This window comes from Somniosus microcephalus, chromosome 18 (genome assembly GCF_052327205.1).
Source record: "Somniosus microcephalus isolate GS21.2 chromosome 18, FLI_Smic_1.0, whole genome shotgun sequence".
NCBI lineage: Eukaryota > Metazoa > Chordata > Chondrichthyes > Squaliformes > Somniosidae > Somniosus > Somniosus microcephalus.
In genome coordinates, this window is record NC_141004.1 from 54,982,082 (window position 1) to 55,009,907 (window position 27,826).

General features: G+C 45.6%; 1 protein-coding gene across 2 annotated transcripts in view; it reads left to right on the top strand.

Moving 5' to 3' along the window:
• The first annotated feature begins 6,575 nt into the window (after window positions 1-6,575).
• cyb5r1 (cytochrome b5 reductase 1) overlaps window positions 6,576-27,826 on the top strand; it is a 37,038-nt gene continuing 15,787 nt past the window's right edge. The window contains exons 1-4 of one of the 2 annotated variants that reach the window (XM_086011472.1): window positions 6,576-6,695; window positions 24,145-24,294; window positions 24,390-24,462; window positions 25,538-25,644. In XM_086011472.1, the coding sequence (XP_085867598.1) occupies window positions 6,681-6,695; window positions 24,145-24,294; window positions 24,390-24,462; window positions 25,538-25,644 (345 nt within the window). In that variant the 5' untranslated portion in view covers window positions 6,576-6,680. Of the gene's footprint in view, window positions 6,696-24,105; window positions 24,295-24,389; window positions 24,463-25,537; window positions 25,645-27,826 lie in introns of those variants that run through there. The other variant, XM_086011471.1, reaches the window with a different exon arrangement.

Sequence of the window (27,826 nt, forward strand, 5' to 3'; positions counted from 1 at the left end):
TTCCGTTAACGCCCAATTGTACCGTGCAGTAACCCAGAATGGTCGATGTCTGGGTTTTATCAGCCATAGAGATGGTACCCTGAGTAGGGACCACGTTTAGGGAGAGTTGCTGTGCCAGTTCAGGGTGGATAAAACTCTCCGTGCTTCCACTGTCAATTAAGCATTTAACCCGGCACCCGTTTACCTCGATGTCCACCATTGATTTGGATAGCGGGTGCGGCCTGGTCTGGTCCACTGTGACCGATGCCAATGTAGGGCCCTGATCGATACAAGATGGCGTCCACGCTGTCTGCTCATAAGATGGCGGACCCCACGAGGTCGGGCAAGATGGCGTCCAAGATGGCCGCTCCCACGGCGCACACGCGGCGGTTGCGGGTTTTCCGGCGGTTGGTTTTCCAGCGGGGTTCCCTCTGCACACCTTCCCGAAGTGCCCCTTCTTACCGCACTTAAAGCAGGTGGTGCCTTTCGCCGGGCACAGGTTTCTGGTGTGCTTTGGCTGCCCGCAGAAGTAGCAGTTGGGTCCCTGACGCGTCGCGGCTGTCGTAGGGCTTCTGGGGGGAGAGCTGGGCCCCGCCGGTGTCGGGCTGCCGGGCGGGGAAGATGCCTTCCAAGATGGCGGCGCCCTCGGTGCGCACGTGGCGGCGTGGACGGCGCGGGCTGAAGAGTAGGCGTCCGAGTTTCTCTGGGCCACATCCAGGGACCGCGCGGTGTCCACAGCCTGTTTCAGGTCCAACCCCGTTTTTTCCAGCAGTCTTTGCCGGATGTAAGTGGAGCTGAGGCCTGTGATAAAGGCATCATGAACAAGCTCGTTGGTGTACACTGTGGCTTTTACATCTCGGCACTTACAGTCTTTGCCAAGCATTTTCAGGATGCTTAGGAACTCCTCCACCGATTCCCCAGGTCGCTGTGCGCAAGTAGCGAGTAGATGCCTAGCATACACCTCATTCGTAGGCTGCTGGTAATGCGCCTTTAAGATGTCGCAGGCGGCCAGGTACGTATCGGCGTCTTGGATGAGGGGGTAAACCCGCTGGCTTACCCAATTCCGCAGAATTCCGAGTCTCATCCTCGCAGCGTCCGTAGCGTCTTTGACGGCTGCGGAATTGTCCAGGAAGAATTCCATACACTCAAACCAGTGTCCGAAGCGTGCTGATGCGTCCGGAGCATGTTGATCCAAATCCAAACGTTCGGGTTTCAGGAGTTGGTCCATAGTGTTGAAAAATAAGTTAATAAAATTGATGTGCCTCAATAAGTTCCGAGACTCGATGTTAGTGAAACAAAATAAGGCTTTTATTAACTTAGAAAGTAACACGTAAAAGAGAGAGATGTCTTCCTTCTGGAGGCTGAGGCCACACTGAGCCAGCTTACAAAAGGGGCCAGGTATGGGCGGAGCCCTACACACAGCACATTCCAGCACATTCCAATACATAATACAATGAGGACTGGGGGAAGGGAAATGACACTGAAACCGACCACAGTCACAGGCAGTGATGAATGGAATATATTTCATCACACACCCTAGCACAGAGACTCACTCAGTAGGAGCACCCTAGCACAGAGACTCACTCAGTAGGAGCACCCTAGCACAGAGACTCACTCAGTAGGAGCACCCTAGCACAGAGACTCACTCAGTAGGAGCACCCTAGCACAGAGACTCACTCAGTAGGAGCACCCTATCACAGAGACTCACTCAGTCGGAGCACCCTAGCACAGAGACTCACTCAGTAGGAGCACCCTATCACAGAGACTCACTCAGTAGGAGCACCCTATCACAGAGACTCACTCAGTAGGAGCACCCTAGCACAGAGACTCACTCAGTCGGAGCACCCTAGCACAGAGACTCAATCAGTCAGAGCACCCTAGCACAGAGACTCACTCAGTCGGAGCACCCTAGCACAGAGACTCACTCAGTAGGAGCATTAGCACAGAGACTCGCTCAATAGGAACACCCTATCACAGAGACTCACTCAGTAGGAGCGCCCTAGCACAGACTCACTCAGTAGGAGCATTAGCACAGAGACTCGCTCAATAGGAGCACCATAGCACAGAGACTCACTCAGTCGGAGCACCCTAGCACAGAGACTCACTCAGTCGGAGCACCCTAGCACAGAGACTCACTCAGTCGGAGCACCCTAGCACAGAGACTCACTCAGTCGGAGCACCCTAGCACAGAAACTCACTCAGTCAGAGCACCCTAGCACAGAGACTCACTCAGTCGGAGCACTCTAGCACAGAGACTCACTCAGTCGGAGCACCCTCACACAGAGACTCACTCAGTAGGAGCACCCTAGCACAGAGACTCACTCAGTAGGAGCACCCTAGCACAGAGACTCACTCAGTAGGAGCACCCTAGCACAGAGACTCACTCAGTAGGAGCACCCTAGCACAGAGACTCACTCAGTAGGAGCATAAGCACAGAGACTCGCTCAATAGGAGCACCCTAACACAGAGACTCACTCAGTCGGAGCACTCTAGCACAGAGACTCACTCAGTCAGAGCACCCTCCCACAGAGACTCACTCAGTCGGAGCACCCTCCCACAGAGACTCACTCAGTCGGAGCACCCTAGCACAGAGACTCACTCAGTAGGAGCACCCTAGCTCAGAGACTCACTCAGTAGGAGCACCCTAGCACAGAGACTCACTCAGTAGGAGCACCCTAGCACAGAGACTCACTCAGTAGGAGCACTCTAGCACAGAGGCTCACTCAGTAGGAGCACCCTAGCACAGAGACTCACTCAGTAGGAGCATAAGCACAGAGACTCGCTCAATAGGAGCACCCTAGCACAGAGACTCACTCAGTTGGAGCACCCTAACACAGAGACTCACTCAGTCGGAGCACCCTAGCACAGAGACTCACCCAGTAGGAGCATGGGTTGGAGGACCAGGCGCGGAGGCCAGCACATCCGATGTGCAACATTCACAATTTTCGAGTCGGCTTGGGTTACTTTGTTCTATGTGGCTGAGCTGCACGCCAATTTTAACAACTAATATATCAACGACAGCTTGCATTTGTAGTGCACCTTATAGAAAACATCCCAAGGCGCTTCACAGTGCATGATGAAAGATAAGTAGAAATAGATAAAGGAATGGATGCTAAGGTGTGGGAGAGAAATTAGCAAATGTGACCAAAAGCTTGTTTGAAAGGTGGGTTTTTTGAAACTTTTTAAAAGTGGAGAAAGACATGGAGCGATAGAGGGATTCAATAAGGGAGCACCAGAAAGTAGGGCTCGCATGCTGAAAGCTCTGCACGAATAGTCGGATGAAGGGAGAGGGGGGGATATAGGCAGAGGACTGAAGGGTAAGAGAAAGTTGCAGAGATAGGATGTTAGGCCATGGAGAGATTTGAAGATAAGGACGATGATTTTAAATTTAATGCAATGTTTGGAACCAATGGTTGATGAACAACTGGGATGTAGTGTGGAACAGGATACAGCTGGCTGAACTTCATGCAATTTCTGGAGGGGTAGGATGGAACGCTAGCAGGGCATAGAGTATTCAAGTGCAGAGGTGACAAAAGCGCTGAAAATGGTTTTGGTGGTAAAGGTACTGAAGAAGAGGTAGAGACAGATAATGTTGTGCAGGTGGAAATAAGCAGTATTGGTAATGGATGCATGGGGGTCTGAAGCTCTGCACTGGGTTGATATGGTTTAGTTTGGTCTGAGCGAATGGCTGAGGAGGGGCTAGAGTTGGTGGCAAGGGAGTGAAGTTTACAGCAGGGACCGAAAACCATGGCTTTGGTTTTCCTGGTGTTCATTTGTGGGGGGCGGGGGGGGGGGGTTTGACTCATCCATGACTTGATATTGAACAGGTGGTCTAACAGCACAGTGTTCAAGAGAGGTGGTGGAGAGGTAATGTTGGGTGTCACTGTATGCTCTCAGTGCTAGAGAACAGAGCAGAGACACTGGAGGAGCACTGTGTAGTTAACTGTATCAAATGATATGGAGAGACTGAGGTGGACAAGGAGAGTTAATACACTGCGGTTCTGAGAACAGAAGATGTTATTTGTTACTTTGGCTGCAGCAGTCTTGGTGTGGTGAAACAGGCGCAAATTGGACTGAAATAATTTAAGAACATACGAACGATGACAGACAGGTGAAGACCCTCTGGTCCATCAAGTCTGTCCCACACAATTGTGATACCTTGTGTATATCACAATATATAATCTCCACCCCACCCGAAACCATGTGACCTCCTGGGAGAGGTACAAAAACAAGAACACAAGATTTTGGGAAAGATGGGCATAGACCTAGGTGGTGATGACACACTTGAAAACCTTTTAGAGGAGAGGGAGGTTAGATAGGGACAGTGATTGAAGAGGATGGGTCGAGTTTCTTTTTGAGGAGTATGTGATGACGATGGCTTTGAATTGGGATAGAATGGTACTTGAGGAAACGGAGCCATGAAAAATCTCAACCAGCATGGGGGTCAATAGGGAGAAACTTCTTTATCTAGAGAGTGGGACTTACTGCCGTATGGAGTGGTTGAGGTGAATAGCACAGATGCATTTAAGTGGAGGCTAGATAAGTACATGAAGGAGAAAGGAATCGAAGAATATGTTGATAGGGTGAGATGAAGTAAGATGGGAGGAAAGTCATGTGGAGCATTAATACCGGCATAGACCTGTTGTGCCAAATGGCCTGTTTCTGTGCTGTAAAATCCTGTGTAAGGACAAGAGCAGCAATGCTGGGGGAGCACCGTCACCTGCAAGTCACACACCATTCTAACTTGCACATAGATCAGTTTATTTATCCTTGCTTGGTCAAAATCCTGGAATTCCCTGCCCAACATCATTGTGGGAGTACCATCAGCACAAGGAGTACAGAGGCTCAAGAAGAAGGCACACCACTACCTTCTCATGGCAACTGGGGCTGGGCAATAAATGTAACCTTGCCAGTGGTGCCCACATCCCAAGGACAAGTTGAAAAACTACCGGCTGGAGTCCCATCATAAGAACATAAGTATTAGGAGCAGGAATAGGCCATACAGCCCCTTGAGCCTGCTCTGCTATTCAGTAAGATCATGACTGATCTTCAACATCAACTCCACTTTCCTGTCTGATTCCCCATATCCCTTGATTCCCCTAGAGTCCAAAAATCGATCTCAGTCTTGAATATACTGAATGAATCAGCATCCACTGCCCTCTGGGGTAGAGAATTCCAAAGATTCACAACCCTCAGTGAAGAAATTCCTCCTCATCTCAGTCTTAAATGGCCGACCCCCTTATCCTGAGACTATGCCCCCTAGTTCTAGACTCTCCAGCCAGGGGAAACAACCTCCCAGCATCTACCCTATCAATCCCCTTCAGAATCTTGTATGTTTCAATGAGATCACCTCTCATTCTTCTAAACTCCGGAGTGTATCGGCCCAATCTGCTCAATCTTCCCAGTTCCCACCCTCCCAGAATGCGCCGACAGCGTATAGAACCTGTTTAAATTGGCGTGTTGCATGCATGGTCCTCTTTTATTGAATCAAATTAACTGTCACTTAACTGTAAATTAAATAGAACTTTAAATAAAACTTATCAAATCAAATTAAAATTTGGTTTGCCGGGGTGATGATGCACTCCAGTCCCCGCGGCGCCCACCGGTCTCGGAAGGCCTCAAGTGTGCCGGTGGACACCGCGTGCTCCATCTCCAGGGCCATGCATGCATGGTGAAGCGCCTTGGGATTTTTTTCTGCAGTAAAGGCGCTATGTAAATACACTTTATTTTTTTTTATAAATTTAAAATTTGAACATTTTACAGTAAATCACATTTACAGAGCTCAAGTCTCAGCTCTTTGTACAAAGTCACAAGCCCGCATGCCTACAAGGCAGGGGTCCCAGCCTCTACAAGCTTCTTGGTCGTCTTCACTTGTTCATCCAGATAGTGGGTCTCCAGGAATTCACACAGATGAGGGTCGGCGCTCCCAGTGGAGGGTTTGTGCAGATCCGGCAGACTCTGGTTGACATTCTTCTCCATCTGCAAGGCTCTCTGCATCGCCGAGCAGAGCCTCCCGCTCTCCCGGCCGAACAGGTGGACTGTAAAAAAGAAAGCTTAAAAAACGCTAGATTAATATTTAAAATTATCAATTTAAATTATAATAATCACCCCAGCCTGGGAGATGATGCACTCCAGTCCACGCGGCGCCCACCTGTCTCGAAAAGCCTCGAGCTTGCCGGCGGACACCGCGTGCTCCATCTCCAGGGCCATGCATGCATGGTGAAGCGCCTTGGGATTTGTTTCTGCAGTAAAGGCGCTATGTAAAGTCTAGGTTCGGATCGGTCATGGCCCTGTGGGTAGCGGAGCAGGCCCAGGGGCCGTGTAGCCTGATCCTGCTCCTATTTCGTGTGTCTAATTCTGTTAGATTCAGGAGATGGTTCTGTGATAGTAGATTGGCGGTTAGGATCAGACCAGCCATGATCTTATTGAATGGTGGAGCAGGCTCGAGGGGCCGATTGGCCTACTCCTGCTCCTATTTCTTATGTTCTTTACTTTATTGCAGCTATTTGCTCCAGCTGATCGCCTCCAAGGGTCAACGTCCCGAGGAGCAGTGCGGCTCCCGGCCGCTCGGTGGCGCTGGTTATACAGCCGGTCGGAGCACGCATGCGTGGAGGGCGAAAGGGTTTCTGGGAGAGTGCAGGACTGACAACAGCCGCCTGTCGAGCGGCGGAGAGAGGTTCAGTCAGAGTCCCGGCCTTGTCATGGGGTATACGCTGGTGAGTGAGGCTCTCTGCCTCTCTGGGGCGGCGGCTTCTGATTCGGCTCTGAGCCGGATCCTCTCAGCAAGCGCTGGACTGACGGAGCAGCACAGCCAGCACCGGGGGAGGGATTGGGATTGGGGCCAAGGCCGTGCTGAGGGAGGGTTGGGGCTGTGGGGAAGGAAGGAGTGAGGGGTGGGGCTGGGATGGGGGCTGTGGGGAAGGAGAGAGGGCAGGGGCTGTGGGGAAGGAGGGGTGGGGCTGGGGCTGGGAGAGGGACTGGAGGTGAGAGGGGTGGGGCTGTGGGGAAGGAGGGAGGGGTGGGGCTGGGATAGGGTGGGGAAGGGGCTGTGGGGAGAGGGGTGGGGCTGTGGGGAAGGAGGGTGGGGTGGGGGCTGTGGGGAGAGGGGTGGGGTGAGCTGGGGCAGGGGCTGCTTAACTACAAATAGTTGTTAAAGTAAACATGACTGTGCAAACTGGCAATTTGTAAGCAAGCTGCATTTTTGTGTAAAATATCTTCCATCCATTACTGTGTTGTTTATAGCCACTTAGAAGCAGGTTTGTAAGACCTGACATTCTAATGTTCATTCTGTTTAATTGTTTTGCATTATTGCAAAAGAAAAACTGCTCCTGGTTGAGCTGACTGCACTGGAAAATAATTGGTATATTGTGTACAAAAAATCCTTTGTCTGGTTCAGGCTGTTCTGGGGGTGTGATTTTTGTGGGGGGTGGAATTCTCCCTACTTGTACAAATGTACCTGGAATGTACAGTGGAATATTTGACTAGTGGGTGGATCATAAAAATGGAGAACACTGCCAAAATGCCACAGGGTCTTAATATATTTTTCTGGCAGTATGTTGAAACTAGTTTGAAAGTTAGTTTGTCTGTTAAAGGAATAGCATTGCTTGTATTTAGGAAGGAATTTAGTTAATGTTAAATAACTTGGAACGGTTGGACTTTGCCATCAAGCATTTTGTGTTGCACCACAGTAACTTGCTAAAGATCTTTTTACTTAAGATTGCTGAAGAAATAAATACTATTGATGGAAAATGCTAGTGGAAATCAATACCCTGCTTTCAATTTAAGCTCCAATTAAAGCATTCTACGCCTTTAAAAATTTTCTAAGTATGTTTGGTGGGGAGGAGGGCTGGTACAATGACTGACTGACTGCCATTTTGATTAAACTCCTTCAGAATTAATTGTCAGTAACTGCTGTGCAAAGTGCTGGTTGACTAAATATAATCAATGCCCCACAGTAGTTGTTAGGCAGTCCCTCGGAACCGAGGATGACTTGCTTCCACATTAAAAATGAGTTCTCAGGTGACTGAGTCCAATGCGGGACCTACAGTCTCTGTCACAGGTGGGGCAGACGGTGGTTGAACGGGTGGGTGAGGTGCTTGGATTGAAGTGCGCTCCTTCCGCTGTTTGCGCTTGGCTTCCGCTTCCTCCCGGCGAAGAGACTCGAGGTATTCGGCGCCTTCCCGGATGCTTCTCCTCCACTTTGTGCGGTCTTGGGCCAGGGATTCCCAGGTGTCGGTGGGGATGTTGCACTTTTTCAAGGAGGCTTTGAGGGTGTCCTTGAAGCGTTTCCTCTGCCCACCTGGGGCTCTCTTGCTGTGTCGGAGCTCCAAGTAGAGCGCTTGTTTTGGGAGTCTCGTATCGGGCATGCGGACGATGTGACCTGTCCATTGGAGCTGATCGAGCGTGGTCAAAGCTTCGATGCTGGAGATGTTGGCCTGAGTGAGAACACTGATGTTGGTGTGCCTATCCTGCCCGTGGATTTGCAGGATCTTGCAGAGGCAGCGTTGATGGTACCTCTCCAGTGCTTTGAGGTGCCTGCTGTACATGGTCCATGTGTCTCAGGCATACAGGAGGGCAGGTATTACTACTGCTCTGTAGACCATGAGCTTGGTGACTGGTTTGAGGTCCTGGTCTTCAAACACTCTCTTCCTCAGGTGACCGAAGGCTGCACTGGCACACTGAAGGCGGTGTTGGACTTCGTCATCGACATCTGCCCTTGTTGACAGTAGGCTCCCGAGGTATGGAAAGTGGTCCACGTTGTCCAAGGCCTTGTCCTGGATTTTGATAATTAGGGGGCAGTACTGTGTGGCGGGGGCAGGTTGGTAGAGGACCTTTGTCTTACGGATGTTTAGTGTGAGGCCCATGCTCTCTTACGCTGCGGTGAAGGTGTTGACGCTGGTTTGGAGTTCGACCTCCGAGTGTGCGCAGACGCAAGCGTCGTCTGCATACTGTAATTCGACGACGGAGGATGGGACGACCTTGGATCTGGACTGGAGGCGACGGAGGTTGAACTGTTTCCCGTTTGTTCTGTAAATTAGCTCCACTCCAGCGGGGAGGGCTGAGGGTGAGATGGAGCATTGCCGCAAGGAAGATCGAGAAGAGTGTTGGTGTGGTGACACAGCCTTGCTTGACCCCGGTCCGTACATGAATTGGGTCTGTGGTGGAACCGTTGATCAGGATCACTGCTTGCATATCATCGTGAAGCAGGCGGAGGATGGTGGTAAATTTTTGAGGGCAGCCGAATTTGAGGAGGACACTCCATAATCCCCCACTGTTGACAGTTCCCAAACTCTGCTTTTGTTTAAATGGATATTTAGTGCTAGACATACTACAAATGCCTCAAAAATCCAGTCATCTTTGAGTGATGGGACCAATTTAGTCCTGAACTAGTTAGTGCTGTGCTTTAAGACTACCCAATCTCCCTTTCCTTACAACTGCTATGGCAATGGAAAATACATTTTCAGCCCATCTCTGGGTGAGATTTAAATGTAGATATTTTGAGCAAATTACTGTTTTCTTTAACTACATGCATTCTGTTTGGCAAATCCTTGGTGTAGTTCTCCTCAAATGTTTCAGTTCTAGTTTGGATTAAAAAAAATATCTGCCTAAATAATTGAAGTATTCAGCTCAAACCGACCAGGAAGACACTACGTAAGGTTTAAATTGACTACAATGTCTACCACTTAATGTAAAAGAGACAACTGCTGAACTAGTTTATGGCTATTTTTTTCTTGGGTATCCATTGCAAAACAAGAGAGTTTTTTAAATCAAATTGTGTTTGTGTTAACTTCCTGGATAAATATCCCTGCTGTGCATTCTGTTTATCATGAATGTAAACGGATATAAAATCCCGTCAAAACTTTTTAAATAAAAAGCAAAGCATACATGAAGGTGGCAGCCGTAGAAATGTTGCAAAGCCATTAAAGAAGTGGTGCTTTAGATGTTGATGTGGCTGGAGGTGCCGTGTTGTCATTGATCAGTGGGGATCTGCTGTATTCGTGGTGTAGTTGCGAGGGGATGTTGGAGTGCTGTATGACTTTCTAGTGTTTACTTGGGAGGTAAACTGTTTAGTCTAAGGAGTGAAAACACTCATGTCCCTATATGGAGAACAGACCTAAAAAACCTGTCTCCTGTGCTTCATACATCAGGAGTTGTATTAGTCAGCCCATGAGATAAAATAACACCATGCTGTATGTGCTAATTTAAATAAAGTGGGGCTGCTTTCTCTGGTAGATTATAAGACTTGTGCAGCGCTGTCGGTGATTTGGAACCGAGGCATTGTTGGATTTTCTGCAAATGGCTTCCATCAGTGGCTGCTTGTTAAACTGTTAAAATAATTTGACTTTTTTTCCAGAGAAGCAGCCAGATTGCATCAACTGGTGTTGAGCTAAATAGGGAACAGTAGAGGTAAAAAAAAATCTGGAACCCTCTGCACATATAGATTAGTATTTTGGGTAGCACCCTCATTAGAACTGGAATGGAGCAGCTCCATCCAGAAATCGAACCCTTTTTTCCCCCAGAAGATTGGACTATTGCTACTTTGAGCATTTTCTGCTTTTATAGGGAATTGGCCAGCGTGTTTTCATAAGCTTTGCGGTGTACTTTTGAGCTGTTCATGGTTACACTTTGTTCCGATACACTACCAGTTTCAGCAGACCTGAATTTGGGTTTTATGTTGAGGCTGGAGAGCCAGTAGTAGTCACTGGTCTGACAATAGAACAATTTTTTAAACTACAACTTGTACCTTAAATACAAGGCTATATGTTTCAGGTAATAGGCAAAGCATGCACAAATTACTTGTGGTGTAATATGTTAAGCATATGTTTGGCATTGGACTGCCTTTATTGCTTTACTCGACTGAGCAGTCTCCCTCGGATCTTTGGTCCACTGAACCACTCCTTATCAGGTTTCCGACAATATAAGCAGACCTATATTTCTTCACCCTGCACGCAGTTGTGACGGTGTCTTGCAACTGCACTCCTGTCTGATTTTCTTTGTTAAGTATTGTTTACATAGATACATAGAAGATAGGAGCAGGAGTAGGCCATTCGGCCCTTCGAGCCTGCTCCGCCATTCAATGCGATCATGGCTGATCATCCAAATTCAGTACCCGGTCCCTGCCTTCTCCCCATATCCCTTGATCCCTTTAGCCTTAAGAAATATATCCAACTCTTTCTTGAATGTACTTAATGAACTGGCCTCCACTGCCCTCTGTGGCAGAGAATTCCACAGGTTCACCACTCTCTGGGTGAAGAAATTCCTCCTCATTTCAGTCCTAAATGGCTTACCCCTTATCCTTTAGACTATGACCCCTGGTTCTGGACTCCCCGGCCATCGGAAACATCCTTCCTGCATCTAGTCTGTCCAGGCCTGACAGAATTTTATAGGTTTCGATGAGATCCCCTCTCAATCTTCTAAACTCCAGTGAGTATAAGCCCAATCGACACAATCTCTCCTCATACGTCATTCCTGCCATCCCAGGTATCAGCCTGGTGAATCTTCGCTGCACTCCTTCCATGGCAAGAACGTCCTTCCTCAGGTAAGGCGACCAAAACTGCACACAATACTCAAGGTGTGGTCTCACCAAGGCCCTGTACAACTGCAGCAAGACATCCTTGTTCTTGTACTCGAACCCTCTTGCTACGAAGGCCAACATACCATTTGCCTTCTTAACCGCCTGCTGCACCTGCATGCTTACCTTCAGCGACTGGTGTACAAGAACACCCAGGTCTCTTTGCACTTCCCCTTCTCCCAATCTATTACCATTCAAATAATAATCTGCCTTCCTGTTTTTGCCACCAAAGTGGATAACCTCACATTTATCCACATTATAGTGCATTTGCCATGTTTCTGCCCAATCACCCAACCTGTCCAAATCGTGCTGGAGTTTCATGACATCCTCCTCACAGCATATCCTTCCCCCCCCCCCCCCCCAGCTTTGTGTCATCTGCAAATTTGGAGATATTACATCCAATTCCCTTGTCCAGATCATTAATATATATTGTGAACAGCTAGGGTCCTAGGACCGATCCTTGCGGTACCCCACTAGTCACTGCCTGCCACTCAGAAAATGACCCGTTTATTCCAACTCTTTGCTTTCTGTCCGCCAACCAGTTCTCTATCCAAGTCAATACCTTGCCCCCAATCCCATGTGCCTTAATTTTGCATGCTAATCTCTTATGCGGGGCCTTATCGAAAGCCTTCTGAAAGTCCAAATACACCACATCCACTGGTTCTCCCTTATCTATTTTACCAGTTACATCCTCAAAAAATTCCAGTAGATTAGTCAAGCATGATTTACCTTTTGTAAATCCATGTTGACTTTGTCCGATCCAGTCACTGCTTTCCAAGTGCTCTGCATTACATCTTTTATAATGGACTCTAGCATTTTCCCCACTACCGATGTCAAGCTTACCGGTCTATAATTCCCCGCCTTTTCTCTACCACCTTTTTTGAATAGTGGGGTAACATTAGCTACCCGCCAATCCATGGGTACTGTTCCAGAGTCTATCGAGTTCTGGAAGATGACCAGCAATGCATCTACTATTTCTAGGGCCACTTCCTTAAGTACCCTGAGATGTAGATTATCAGGCCCTGGGGATTTATCGGCCTTCAGTCCCATCAATTTTCCTAACACCATTTCCCTACAAATACTGATTTCTTTCAGTTCCACCCTTTCATCAGACCCTATGTTCCCCGGCATCCCTGGGAGGTTATTTGTGTCCTCCTTTGTGAAGACAGAACCAAAATATGTATTTAGTTGGTCTGCCATTTCTTTGTTCCCCATTATAAATTCCCCCGATTCTGACTGCAAGGGACCTATGCTTGACTTCACCAATCCTTTTCTCTTCACATATCTATAAAAGCTTTTACAGTCAGTTTTTATGTTCTCTGCAAGCTTACTCTCCTATTTTCCCTTTCTTAATTAATCCCTTTGTCCTCCTTTGTTGAATCCTTAAACTGCTCCCAATCCTCAGGATTATTGCTTTTTCTGGCCAATTTATATGTCCTCTCCTTGGACCTTATGCTATCCCTAATTTCCCTTGTTAGCCACGGTTGGGTCACCTTTTTTGTTTTATTTTTATGCCAAACTGGGATGAACAAATTCTGTAGTTCATCCATTCGGTCTTTGAATGTTTGCCATTGCCTATCCACCGTCAACCCTTTGAGTGACATTCCCCAATCAATCCTACCCAACTCGCTCCTCAGACCATCATAGTTTCCTTTTATTTAAATTGAGGACCCTAGTCTCCGAGTCAACTACTTCATTCTCCATCTTAATGAAGAATTCGATCATATTATGATTGCTCCGACCCAAGGGGCCTCTTACAACAAGATTGCTAATTAATCCTTTCTCGTTACATAATACCCAGTCTAAGATGGCCTGATCTCTGGTTGGTTCCTCGACATATATTGGTCCAGGAAACCATCCCGTAAACACTCCAGGAATTCCTCCTCCACAGTATTGTTACTCATTTGGTTGGCCCAATCTATATGTAGATTAAAGTCACCCATGAGGACTGCTGTGCCCTTATTGCACGCTTCTTTAATTTTTCTCTTAATGCCATCCCCAACCTCCGCCTTACTGTTTGGAGGGCTATAAACCACTCCCACTAATGTTTTTTTCCCCTTAGTATTTCTCAATTCTACCCATACAGATTCCACCTCATCAGAGCTAATATCCTTCATTACAATTGTTAATCCCTTCTTTAACCAGTAATGCTACCCCACCTCCCTTTTCCTTTTTGCCTATCTTTCCTGAATATCGAATACCCCTGGATGTTCAGTTACCAGTCCTGGCCTTCCTTGAGCCACGTTTCTGTAATCCCAACCAAATCGTATTTGTTTACTTCTATTTGCGCAGCCAATTCATCCACCTTATTACAAATGCTCCTCGCATTAAGACACAAAGCCTTCAGGTTTGTTTTTTTAACGCTCTTAGACCTATTAGAATTATTATTTACTGTGGCCATGTTTGATTTAAACTGTTGTTTTCTCTGACTGCCACTTTTGTTTTTCTCCTTCCTATCTTTTGCTTTTATCCTTGTTTCCCTTTCCTCTGTCTCCCTGCTCAGGTTCCCAACTCCCTGCCATTTTAGTTTAAACCCTCCCCCACAACACTAGCAAACACTCCCCCTAGGACATTGGTTCCAGCCCTGCCCAGGTGCAAACCGTCCGGTTTGAACTGGTCCCACCTCCCCCAGAACCGGTTCCAATGTCCCAGGAACTTGAATCCCTCCCCCTGGCACCATTCCTCTAGCCACGTATTCATCTGAAGTATCCTTCTATTTCTACCCTGACTAGCACGTGGCACTGGTAGCAATCCTGAGATTACCTTTTGAGGTCCTGTTTTTTAATTTATCTCCTAACTCCCTATACTCTGCTTTTAGGACCTCATCCCGCTTTTTACCTATATCGTTGGTGCCTATATGCACCACGACAACTGGCTGTTCACCCTCCCCTTCCAAGATGTTCTGGAGTCGCTCGGAGACATCCTTGACCCTTGCACCAGGGAGGCAACACACCATCCTGGAGTCTCGTTTGCGGCCGCAGAACCGCCTATCTTATTCCCCTTACAATTGAATCCCCTATTACTATAGCTCTACCCCTCTTTTTTCCTCCCATTCTGTGCAGCAGAGCCACCCCTGGTGCCAGGAAGTTGGCTGCTGCTGCCTTCCTCTGATAAGCCATCCCCCCAACAGTACTCAAAGTGGTGTATCTGTTGGAGAGGGGGATGGCCACAGGGGACCCCTGCCTGCGCCTAGTACTCTGCCTGTTGGTCACCCGTTCCCTTTCTTCCTGTCCAACCTCTACCTGCGGTGTGTCCAACTCTGTAAATGTGCTATTCACATTGTCCTGAGCATCGTGAACACTCCAGTATGTGTCCAATCGCAGCTCCAGCGCCTCAATGTGGTCTGTCAGTAGCTGCAGTCGGACGCACTTCCTGCACATGTAGTTGTCGGGGACACAGGAAGTGTCCCTGAGTTCCCACATATTGCAGGAGGAGCAGATCACGGGGCCCGGCTGTCCTGCCATGACTTACCCTTTAATTAATTGAATTTAAATTAAATCAATCAATCCCACTAATTACACTACAGTTAACTGGTTTACCAACAGTCTCTGCTACACCAGAGAGACCTTGGAAACTATAAACCAGAGTTAAAGTTTAAAAAAAAAAGAAATACTCACCAACCAATCACTTACCTGCTTCCTGGTGATGTCACACTTTGATTACTTTTTACCCCTCTCCCCTGTTGTTGAACTAGTCGGGCTGCTCCTCACTCACTGCCGCCGATGCTGTGTTCCCACAAGGCCTGTGGGGTAGTACACTGTTCTGCAGCAATGCCACAAGAGATATTCAAAATTACTTGAGCACTGCTACACCCAGAATTCCAAATATGTAATTGCCTACAGTTTTTTTTTTAAATGGCCCTCCAATTGTGTACCTTTTGCAGTTTAGTTCCAGTCTTAAATTCAACTAGATATTGAAAATGTGATCTCGTGTTGAAGTAGGAATGGTGACTTTGTTAACTTTTCATATGTAGCATCCTGCATTGGGTGTCGGAGCAGGTGGCTTGTTCTTTGGGCTGTATCCATGTTACAGTACTTGGAAAAGTGCCCCAAGGTATGAGTTCAGTACTGTAATTACCCCCCCTGGAGATATGCCTGACCCCTCCCAATGATGGCAGAGCTGCAAATGGTAACTCATTGAAGAATTGTTCTACTGCCTTTTGAGTTTTTTGCCTGTTTTCTCATTTTTGCACAACTTTGTTCACCTGTGCTGTCCTCTATCCTGCTCACTAGTAAACATGTGTATGCTGTTATCACTACCACTGTTGTATTGCTACCTTTTTAAACCTAGGCTTTTAAAACTTCCTTTAGCTGTTTAGAACAAGTTTATTTTACATTGCTGAAATCTGAATTCAATGCTAGTTAGTGACGTAGACAGAACCGGCAGCATTTTGTGCTCCTGCTCTTGGGCATCACTAGCAAACCTTCACACAACTGAGTAACACAATTCTTTGCACAAGTTAGCTGGGAGAGTTTCCACGTGTCGGCTTCAAGTGAAATGTGACCCATCCTGCAGTCTCTCTGTTTGGCATTACACAGCAGATAATGCCCTTGTAAGCACCGCAGAGCTTGTCTTGGAACATTGAATTATTGGCCTGGGGCTCTCAAACTTCACTTTCCAATGAGTAATTGGGAGTGGCACATTGCTTGTAAATTCATATCTTTAGCAATTTTTCAAATATTGATACTGTATTGAAATCTGCATTCCCTGCCCTCAAATAGTAAATAAGAATGAACAGTTGGAAATTCATGTGCTTTCGGTTACAAAAAGATGCTATTGAGGTCCTAGACTTTGACCGAATGTAATATTTGGGGAGAATTCATTGAAAACGAATGGCAGCACCTATATTGGCCACAAGATCTCAGTGGTTATAGAAAATGCTTCTACCACTTAAGATAAAACACAAAAGTTGGATCTGGTGGTGAAAGCAAGGATGCAGCTTAGAAAAAAATGGAGGCAGCTGATCCAGCTCCATACGAGAAGCGTAAGCTGATAACATTATGGAAATAAGGTCGTACAAGGACACTTCTCATTAGCTAGATATTGTTGGCAATTCAGTGTGATGCTACCTCTCACTCTGTTACATTGATCCCATTGGCTGATTCACACCAAATAAAAACTCTGCCATTGCCAGCTTTTCTTTAAGTGAATCTACTGGAATGCACCAGCAGCTCTGTCGCTGCAGACATGTTTCCATTTCCTCCCATTAGTTAGAAGTTTAAACATTGACAAAGTAAGCGGCCGGCTTTGCTGTGTGCAGTGTCTTACTTTAAATGTCAGTGGGAATAACCGCCTGCCAGTACTGACTCATGGCAACAGTCTGACGTACGCTGGCCCAGACATTTTGCAAGCTGTAGCCAAGTTTGGTGCAAAAATAGGACCTAATATTCTCGTACTATTTTCCATTTTATTCCTAGTCATAGCTGTGCAGACACTCATTGAATGGTAAGAGGGAGGACAAATGTCATTGCCGATGAATTAAGATGTTAGTATAGACAGGTCCAAGTGGAAAACATTTATATAGACAGGTCCAAGTGGAAAACATTGAAGAGGTTAATCAATTGAGTTTGGATAAACTCATGTATGAAGTGATGGGATTCCAGTTTACCATTCCATCCTGCTGCCTACATGTTCTGGCCCTAAGCATCATTTAGAATTGGTTCTAGTCTGAGGGGTCAGCTATCATTGTTTCTAAACTGAATGTTCAATGAACTTGACCGTGCAGGTTTTAATTGCATGTGTCCATGAGATAATACTGACCGATGACTTCTCGGTATACTCATACTGTTGTAGAAATCTTTAAATGCGCAGAACTGTAAGACAGTTTCTTTTTCAGTGTTCTTGATCGTCCATTTAATCACTCTCTGTAGGTCAGTTATGTGCCTACAAAATGTTTGACCGGTTGCCACTGGCTCTCTTGCCTTTACTAATGCTGCATGTGACTTGACTGCTGTGCTCACTGGGCTATTTCAGTTGTGTGGCATACTTTAGAAAGTTGAGGTTCAAACCTATGTTATACTTTTATTTAAATCCAATCTATGTATTTTTTTTTAATCTGGAGCTTTGTAGAGTGCTTGACTATAGTTAAGCTGAGTTTTTTTGGTACTGAACTGCTTACTCATATTTGCATTTGAGTGTTGTGAACCGTGACGTTCAATCTATACAATGGGCCAGAATTTACTGTATAAATAACCATGAGGCTAACGGGCTCACCGTTGTTTATGCGCAAATTGAACAGCAACTTCAGCGGAGCCCAGATGTGCAGTTAAAGGCGACAATCTTGAAGTTGCTGTCGGAGATGCGTTCATTAACAATTCGTCAATCTGGGTAAGGAGATACGCAGTTGCTTGCCCTGTTCACGCAAGTCCCAGATGCCCTGTAGAAGGTGCCGAGCTGTTTCATAAGAACATAAGAAATAGGAGCAGGAGTAGGCCAATCAGCCCCTCGAGCCTGCTCCACCATTCAATAAGATCATGGCTGATCTGATCCTAACCTCAAATCTTCTATCACTCTGCATCTACCCGAACCCATGTGATCTCCCGGGAGAGGCGAAAAACCAGATAAAGACCCAATGGCCAATTTGGGAGAAAAAAATCTGGGAAATTCCTCTCCGACCCATCTAGGCGATCGAAATTCTTCCAGGAGATCACTCTGTCCCTATATTTTCTACAGTACTTACCTTCTGTAAAGGCGATCTCCAACCCAGCCAGGAACAGGAATAAAACCATCTCCTGAAATCTAACACAGAATTAGAACACAGTAGGGGCAGAACCAGGCTACACGGCCCCTGGACCCACTCCACTACCCACAGGGCCGTGACCATTCCGAACCTAGACTCGTGTCCAATTTCCTGCCTGCTCCCCGTAACCCTTAATTCCCTTTACTTCTAGGAAACTATCTATTTCTGTTTTTAAATTTATTTAATGATGTAGCTTCCACAGCTTTCTGGGGCAGCAAATTCCACAAACCTACCACCCTCTGAGTGAAGAAGTTTCTCCTCATCTCAGTTTTGAAAGAGCAGCCCCTTATTTTAAGATTATGCCCCCTAGTTCTAGTTTCACCCATCATTGGGAACATCCTCACCGCATCTACCCGATCAAGCCCCTTCACAATCTTGTATGTTTCAATAAGATCGCCTATCATTCTTCTGAACTCCAATGAGTAGAGTCCCAATCTACTCAACCTCTCCTCATATGACCACCCCCTCATCCCCGGGATTAACCGAGTGAACCTTCTTTGTACTGACTCGAGAGCAAGTATGTCTTTTCTTAAGTATGGATACCAAAACTGTATGCAGTATTCCAGGTGCGGTCTCACCAATACCTTTGTACAACTGCAGCAATACCTCCCTGTTTTTATATTCCATCCCCCTAGCAATAAAAGCCAGCATTCCATTGGCCTCCTTGATCACTTGCTGCACCTGCATACTAACTTTTTGAGTTTCGTGCACCCGGACCCCCAGATCCCTTTGTACTACAGTACTTTCCAGTTTCTTGCCATTAAGATAATAACTTGCGCTCTGATTTTTCCTGCCAAAGTGCATAACCTCACACTTTCCAGTATTGTATTCCATCTGCCAAATCTCTGCCCACTTACTTAGCCTGTCTATGTCCCTTTGCAGGTTTTTTATGTCCTCCTCACTCACTACTTTCCGTCCCATCTTTGTATCATCTGCAAACTTTGATATGTTACACTCAGTCCCCTCCTCCAAATCGTTACTATAGATTGTAAAGAGTTGGGGACCCAGCACTGACCCCTGCAGAACACCACTAGTTATTGGTTGCCAATCTGAGAACGAACCATTTATCCCAACTCTCTGCTTTCTGTTAGAGAGCCAATCCTCCACCCACGCCAGAATATTACCCCCAATCCCGTGATTTTTTATCTTGAGCAATAATCTTTTGTGTGGCACCTTGTCAAATGCCTTTTGGAAGTCTAAATACACTAGGTCCACTGGTTCCCCTTTATCCACCCTGTATGTTACTTCCTCAAAAAACTCCAGCAAATTTGTCAAACATGACTTCCCCTTCATGAAACCATGCTGAGTTTGTCCTATTAAATTATGTTTATCCAAATGTCCCGTTACTGTCTCCTTAATAATGGACTCCAACATTTTGCTAACCACAGATGTTAGGCTAACAGGTCTATAGTTTCCAGCCTTCTGCCTACTACCCTTTTTAAATAAGGGTGTTACATTAGCAGTTTTCCAATCTGCCGGGACCTTTGAGTCCAGTGAGTTTTGGAAAATTATCAATGCATCCACAATCCCTACCGCTACTTCCCTCAAGACCCTAGGATGCAAGCCATCAGGTCCAGGGGATTTATCCGCCTTGAGTCCCATTATTTTACCAAGTACCACTTCCTTAGTGATTTTAATCGTATTTAGTTCCTCTCTTTCCCCCCCCCCCCCCCCCCCCAGAGCCCCCTGTTTGTCCAGTGTTGGGATATTCTTAGTGTCCTCTACTGTAAAGACTGATACAAAATAATTGTTCAGTGTTTTTGCCATCTCCATGTTTCCCACCATTAATTTCCCGGTCTCATCCTCTTAAGGGACCAACATTTACTTTAGCCACCCTTTTTTCTTTTTATATAACTATAGAAACTTTTACTGTCTGTTTTTATATTTTTTGCTAATTTACTTTCATAATCTATCTTCCCTTTCTTAATCAATCTTTTAGTTATTTTTTGCTGTCTTTTAAAGACTTCCCAATCTTCCATCCTCCCACTAGATTTGGCTACCTTATATGCCCTTGGTTTTTAGTCGGATACTATCCTTAATTACTTTACTTAGCCACGGATGGCTATCTTTTCTTTTACACCCTTTTTTTCCTCAGTGGAATATATTTTTCTTGGAAGTTGTAAAATAACTCCTTAAATGTACACCACTGATCATGTACCATCTTACCCTTTAATCTATTTTCCCAGTCCACTCTAATTCCGCTCTCCTACCTTCATTAGTCTCCTTTATTCAAGCTCAGCACGCTTGTTTGAGATCCAACCTTCTCACCCTCTAATTGAATATGGAACTCAACCATGTTATGGTCACTCATTCCAAGGGGATCGTTTACTAGGACATTTTTAATTAATCCTGTCTCATTACACAGGACCAAATCTAAGGTTGCTTGCCCCCTGGTCGGTTCAGTTACATACTGCTCAAGAAACCCATCCCTAATACACTCAATGAACTCATCCTCAAGGCTGCTCTGCCCAATTTGATTTGTCCAGTTAATATGATAATTAAAATCCCCCATAATTATAGCTGTTCCCTTATTACAAGCCTCAACTATTTCCTGATTAATACTCCGTCCAACAGAGTTGCAACTGTTCGGAGGCCTATAGACTACACCCACTAGTGTTTTTTTCCCCTTATTATTCCTTATCTCCACCCAAACTGTTTCACTATCCTGCTCCTTTGACCCAATAATATCATTTCTCTATTAGTGATTCCTTCCTTTATTAACATAGCCACCCCACCTCCTCTCCCTTCCTGCCTGTCCTTCCTGATTGTTAAATAACTTGGTATGTTTAATTCCCAGTCATGGTCACCCTGCAGCCATGTTTCTGTAATGGCCACAAGATCATACCCATATGTCGTTATTTGTGCCGTTAACTCATTCATTTTGTTACGAATGCTACGTGCATTCAGATAAAGAACTTTCAAATATGTTTTGTAACACTTAGTTCCTGTTTTTTCCCTTTTTAGTACTTTACTTTTTACTCCATACCTTCTGTCCCTTCCTGACACATTCTGTTTTTTAATTCCCCCACTGCTACCTAAGTCTATGACCTTCTCTGTTGTCATTTCTATTATTTGCTCTCCAGAAACCTCCCCCCCACTAATTAGTTTAAAGCCCTCTCTACAGCCCTAGTTATATGATTCGCCAGGACTCTAGTCCCAGCACTGGCCAAGTGAAGTCTGTCCCAACGGAACAGCTCCCTCCTGTCCCAGTACTGGTGCCAGTGTCCCAAGAAGCAAAACCCATTTCTCCCACACCAGTCTTTGAGCCATGCATTTAACTCTTTAATTTTATTTATCCTAGCCAAATTTGCTCGTGGCTCAGGTAATAACCCAGAGATTATTACCCTTGAGGTTCTGTTTTTTAATTTGACCCCTAGCTGCTCATACTCCTTTAACAGAGCCGGCTTCCTAGTCCTATCTATGTCGTTTGTACCAACATGGACCACGACAACTGGATCCCCCCCCCTCCAAGTTTCTTTCCAGCCCAGAAGAGATGTCCTTAACCCTGGCACCGGGCAGGCAACACAGCCTTCGGGACTCTCGCTCTTGACTGCAGAGAACCCTATCTATCCCCCTAATGATACTATCCCCTACCACTACAACATTTCTTTTTACTCCCTCCACTTGAATGGCCCCCTGTACCACGGTGCTGTGGCCAGGTTGCTCATCCTCCCTGCAGTCCCCGCTCCTGCCCTCACAGGGAGTAAGAACCTCGATCCTGCTGGACAAGAACAAGGGCTGCGTCTCCTTCAACACTACATCCTGGATCCCTGTACCTTCCTCACTCGTAGTCACACCGTCCTGTCCCTGACCACGGACTACATCTGCAGTAATTAACTTCATAGGTGTGACCATCTCCTGAAACAGAGTCCAGGAACTTCTCCCCCCTCCCTGATGTGTCGCAGTGTCTGAAGCTTGGTCTCAAGCTCCATAACATGGAACTTGAGTTCCTCTAGCAGCAAACACTTGTTGCAGATGTAATCACCGTGAGCCTCAATGGGGACCACCGGCTCCCACATCTCACAACAGTAACACATCACCTGCTCCATTCTATATAATTAATTAAATTTCTTATTATTAGTTATGAAGACCCTGCCTGGACAATCTCCCACGAACAGCAACTTGCTGTGCAAAACTCATGGAAATTAAATGGCAAGTCTAACTAATGGCAGGTGCCGTTCGTTTGCCGGTGACAGTAAATTTCAATAACTTTAGTCTCACTGGGTGCTCATTTCTGTGGCAGTGTTGCCTCACCATGTAGGGTAATATACAGCCCTAAATTCAAACTAATCCACTAGTGATTCACAAAATTCAGCTGTTTTAAAGATTGTTTACTTGTGCTTGGTGCCTGGCCAAGCGCGTGCGCTCGAACTGTTTTGATAGAATTCTGTGAAAAATAAATGCGTATGTTTCCCCCCTCGCCCCAAAAGAAGTTTCCTTGAAGTTATGCTATGCCATATTGGTGCATATTCACTCGAGTTCACATGAAATTGTTTTGCTATTTTAACCATTTTTTTAATTTCAAGCTGGTTGAGACCTCTGTTTAAAATGGCCAAGAATGAAATTAACACTAAGTGTTCATGTACTAGTATTGACATTAAAGTGAGTGACTTTTGTTATACTGGCCCTATTCTCTCAATTTCAATTTTTTATTCGTTCCTGGGATGTGGGCGTCGCTGGCAAGGCCAGCATTTATTGCCCATCCCTAATTGCCCTTGAGAAGGTGGTGGTGAGCCGCTTGCTTGAACCGCTGCAGTCCATGTGGTGAAGGTACTCCCACAGTGCTGTTAGGGAGGGAGTTCCAGGATTTTGACCCAGCGACGATGAAGGAACGACGATATACTTCCAAGTCAGGATGGTGTGTAACTTGGAGGTGGTGGTGTTCCCATGCGCCTGCTGCCCTTGTCCATCTAGGTGGTAGAGGTCGTGGGTTTGGGAGGTGCTGCCGACGAAGCCTTGGCAAGTTGCTGCAGTGCATCTTGTAGATGGTACACACTGCAGCCACGGTGCACCGGTGGTGGAGGGAGTGAATGTTTAAAGGTGGTGGATGGGGTGCCAATCAAGCGGGCTGCTTTGTATTGGATTGAGTCGAGCTTCTGGTGTTGTTGGAGCTGCACTCATCCAGGCAAGTGGAGAGTATTCCATCACACTCCTTACTTATGCCTTGCAGATGGTGGAAAGGCTTTGGGGAGACAAGGTGAGACACTTGCTGCAGCATACCTAGTCTCTGACCTGCTCTTGTTGCCACAGTATTTATGTGGCTGGTCCAGTTAAGTTTCTGGTCAATGGTGACCCCCAGGATGTTGATGGTGGGGCGATGGTTAAACTCTCGCTTGTTGGAGATAGTCATTGCCTGGCACTTGGGTGGCGTGAATGTTACTTACCACTTATCAGCCCAAGCCTGAACGTCATTCGGGCATGGACTGCTTCATTACCTGAGGAGGTGTGAATGGCACTGAACACTGTGCAGTCATCAGCGAACATCCCCATTTCTGACCTTATGTTGGACGGAAGGTCATTGATGAAGCAGCTGAAGATGGTTGGGCCTAGGACACTGCCCTGAGGAACTCCTGCAGCGATGTCCTAGGGCTGTAATGATTGACTTCCAACTACCAGAGCCATCTTCCTTTGTGCTCGGTATGACTCCAGCCAGTGGAGAGTTTGCCCCCCCTGATTCCCATTGACTTCAGTTCTGGGTAATGCTATTGGATTAATTCTGCCACTCTTAAGTAACCCCCTGAACTACTTCATGCTAAAAGATCTTTAATCTTTTTTAATGAATGAAAACATACTGTAGTTCTTAAAATAACTTATCTGTGTTGGTGTTGCCATGAAGTATTGTTGTGTGTTACAGACCTCAGGAGTGCTTGTTGCATTTGGTGCCATTTTGTTGACGACAGTTGGAGTTTTCATGGGACACTATGTATTGTCCAGAAAAAAGAAATGTAAGATCACATTGCAAGATCCTAATGAGAAGTACCCACTGAAACTAATAGATAAGGAGGTAATTATGACTACTTTGTTTTTTTAAGTATTCAGTCTTTCAAAAATTACTAAAATGTGAAAATACTGTTGCTGTTTGTTTTGCTTTTTAAACAGGTTGTGAGTCATGACACCAGGCGGTTTCGCTTTGCTCTTCCTTCAGCCAGTCACATTCTTGGTTTGCCTGTTGGTAAGTTACTTTCACCTTAAACAGCAGCTTTATTGGCTGAGGTCTACACAAGAACAGTTTAGATTGACTTGCTCTGACACTGAAATTTCCTCCCTTGTGGAGAAAAGTATCTTTCTCCTGATGGCCTAGCTGAGACTGGGATCTTGGCACATCATATTACAGTAAACTATTTCGTATCCGGGACCGGGATGGTGCCGGTTGATTAAAAATTCCGGATAACCGAGAGGTAGGCAATTTTTAACTCTGCCACCGCGGGAAACTCTGACTCGGAAAAACAAAAAATGGATGGATTCGGCAAGATTACCAGTTACCTGTTTTGCCGGTTATTAAAGAATTCCGGTTGATTAGGTGCCATTTAAACAAGACTTTACTGTAGTACACCAGCATGCTGTCTCTCTTGTACCAGTGCATGCTATTTATTTATACAATTTGTGTCTGCGCTGTGCATTATTACCAGCATCTGTAGTGACTATCAGTTTTGTTTTTCTTGATTGGCTAGGTTTATGGTTTTTCTCCTCGTTTGTCTTTTGCTTCTGTTGCTCACCAATCGTATTGCACAAAGCCCTTTTGTAGAGCCACATTGCAGGAAACAAACTGATACCACCGCCACCAAGACACTGCCCACCCAGGTGCAGATTGAGAGGCAAGCTTTTGATCGTGTTGCTTTAAATGTTCTAACAATCCGCATGTGTTCCTACATTTACAGCAAACTAATGGAAAACCAAACCCTGGATAGGATTTAAGGATACTGGACCCCACGTTGTCCCCTCCCAGGTCTCTGTGCTCCAGCTATGTCTCCCTCACACACCCAATCCCACTGCTGTACCTAGACTCCACTCTACTTGTTTCCCTGTGCAGGCAGTGCTCACTTCCTGCTCAACAACTCGTTTTGAGTTCTGCTCAACAAATTCTGGGAAATGCTGTGCCTATGGCCCCACCAGACGCACAGTCCCTTCTCCTTAGTCTGCAAGCAATGCCCTGGGACATCTGCTAGTACAGTTAAAATTGTATTACTTCAGCTGTTCCTAGTTTTAAGCTTAAGCACCAGTTGTTTGACTTGGATCTTTTAACTCAGGAAAACATGTGTATCTCTCTGCACGGATTGATGGAAATCTTGTTGTGCGACCATATACTCCAGTTTCCAGTGATGACGACAAAGGCTTTGTGGATCTTGTTGTCAAGGTAACGCTCGTTTCCTTATTCACCAACAGCAATGTAACTTCATGTATTTTTAAATATGCTCGATTCTGTGAATATAACACAGTGGAAGTTAAAACTAGGAAGTGGCTAATCCTGTGCAGGACAGACTGAAGAATCTTTTTACCATAAAAGAAAAATGAAGCAGTGTAGGTACAACACGTGCCGTTCATTATTTGTCAATGTCCAGCTAAAATGACAAGTTATGTTTGGTTATTTTTGTCTCGAGTGTCTTATAAATTTCGGGTCTGCATTCTTGTTTTCAGTGTTACCAGACTCCCCTTTCAGCAGACCCTGCGTCCCTTTATAATGAGTTTACTTCTATTGCAAAATTTCTAGTAATATGATAGGGTGGCATGGGGCGGTACTAATGAAAACCCCTTGCTGTATGAGCTGGATACTGTAACCTTGCACATGCTCCAACCTGAGTTTCTCCTCTCTTCAGAAAGGAGGCAAAACTGATTTACTTTTCATTGTATATGAACTAACAGTAACAATTAGAAAATAATGCACACTATACGGTCCCTTTTCTGACCAGTAATCTCCCCAAAATCGGCAGTAAGCTTAAGAGCCCTGAACTTCTAGTTCTTGCAGGCGATCTGTGTGCATTTGTGCATGTCCTTGGCTGGACAGAGAGCCAACAGCTTGACCTCTGACCCTCCTCGACGCTCTGTTCCTGTGGATTGTCCAGATGAGCTGTCAATCAAACTGATATTGCCTGTTTTTCCCCCCTTCCCCAAGGTGGGTGGTTCCCTGGCAGTACTCCCTGCTGGGCTCATGATGACTGCCATACCAGCATAATCGCCCAATCTCCTCACTGAATGTGTTAACAAATCTCGCTGTGTCAAACTGATGTATGTGTGATACCATCCTGGGTAGATGCTTCCGCTGGGCCTAATTTCTTGTGTTGAATCTTAATCTGCATCACCAGACAAAATGTTACGATTTTAACATGAGTTGAAGTTAACTTAATTTCAATATCTTAATATAAATTACTAGCCAAAAAAAGCCCCAAAATAACTGCTCCTTCTACACTTTTTTCACCCTTTGTGCGTTTTGTTCTTTCACTCTTGCATATGTGTGTAAAAGTGAAAGTTAAGATTGCAGTACATTTGGTAGAAGGAATTGAATCGGGAATACTCATGGAAGGAGGGAAAAGGGATGAGAGAACAAATAACAAACGTGGTGCCCTAAAGAACCGCATGAACTCAGTCTGTTTTAAAAGTGCTAATCATTGTTTGGAGTTTGTCGTGGTCAGGTTAACCTTATCCTTGTAGTTCAGTTGTCCGTGCATAAATGTGTAAAATTATCTAGGTTAATTTATTGCGCTAAGACAGGCACTGATGAGCTTGCACAGCACTCGTAATTAAGAATTCAGGACGGCTGGGTAATCAGCAGATGATGAAACTCGGCAGCTTAACAATTTAACACTGGTTTCTTGGACAGCTTGCTCAAAAAAGGCTGAATAAAAATGTATGTGAACACAGTGCAGTAGCCAATGTCACTGTTGGCATATGCTGGTCTAGTTAAGCACTCCGTTGCTTAATTTTCTGCTCTCTGGAAGATTATATTCATGGTTAGATTCTGTGTTCCTACACACCAGAAGCATCATCTGTGGTTCACACAATCCAGTATTTGTACCTGTATAATTCAAACAATTGTTATAAGATATACAGCTTTACATTTGGGAATAAATAACCATTCAGTCTTATCTGTTTTGCTTTTCTGCTGGAGCTGATGCTGATTTTAGTTTCTTTATGGCTTCATAATAGAAACCTCTCTTTGGACATTAATAAATTAGCCTTCCCAGCTCATAAAGCTTGATATTGTCTCTCTACAGATCTATTTTAAAGGGGTGCATCCTGTGGTAAACCACTGTTATAGTTATCACTGTATATTGTTCTCACTGTTCTCACTGTAACATCACTACACGAGGTCGCCTCTTGTCGCACTGTTATACCTGGGCTGACCACCTCCGACTCCGCCCATTACCTGCCCAGGTATAAAGGTAGCTGACTGGCTAGTATTCCTCCCTGTTGGATCGGATCACCCACGAGGGTGGGCTCTGTTATTTAGCCAATAAAAACCTTCAGTTACGTTCTTAACTCGTCGCCTTTTATTGGACTAATTGATAGGCATATCAATTTTATTGGCTAAATTTTAAAGA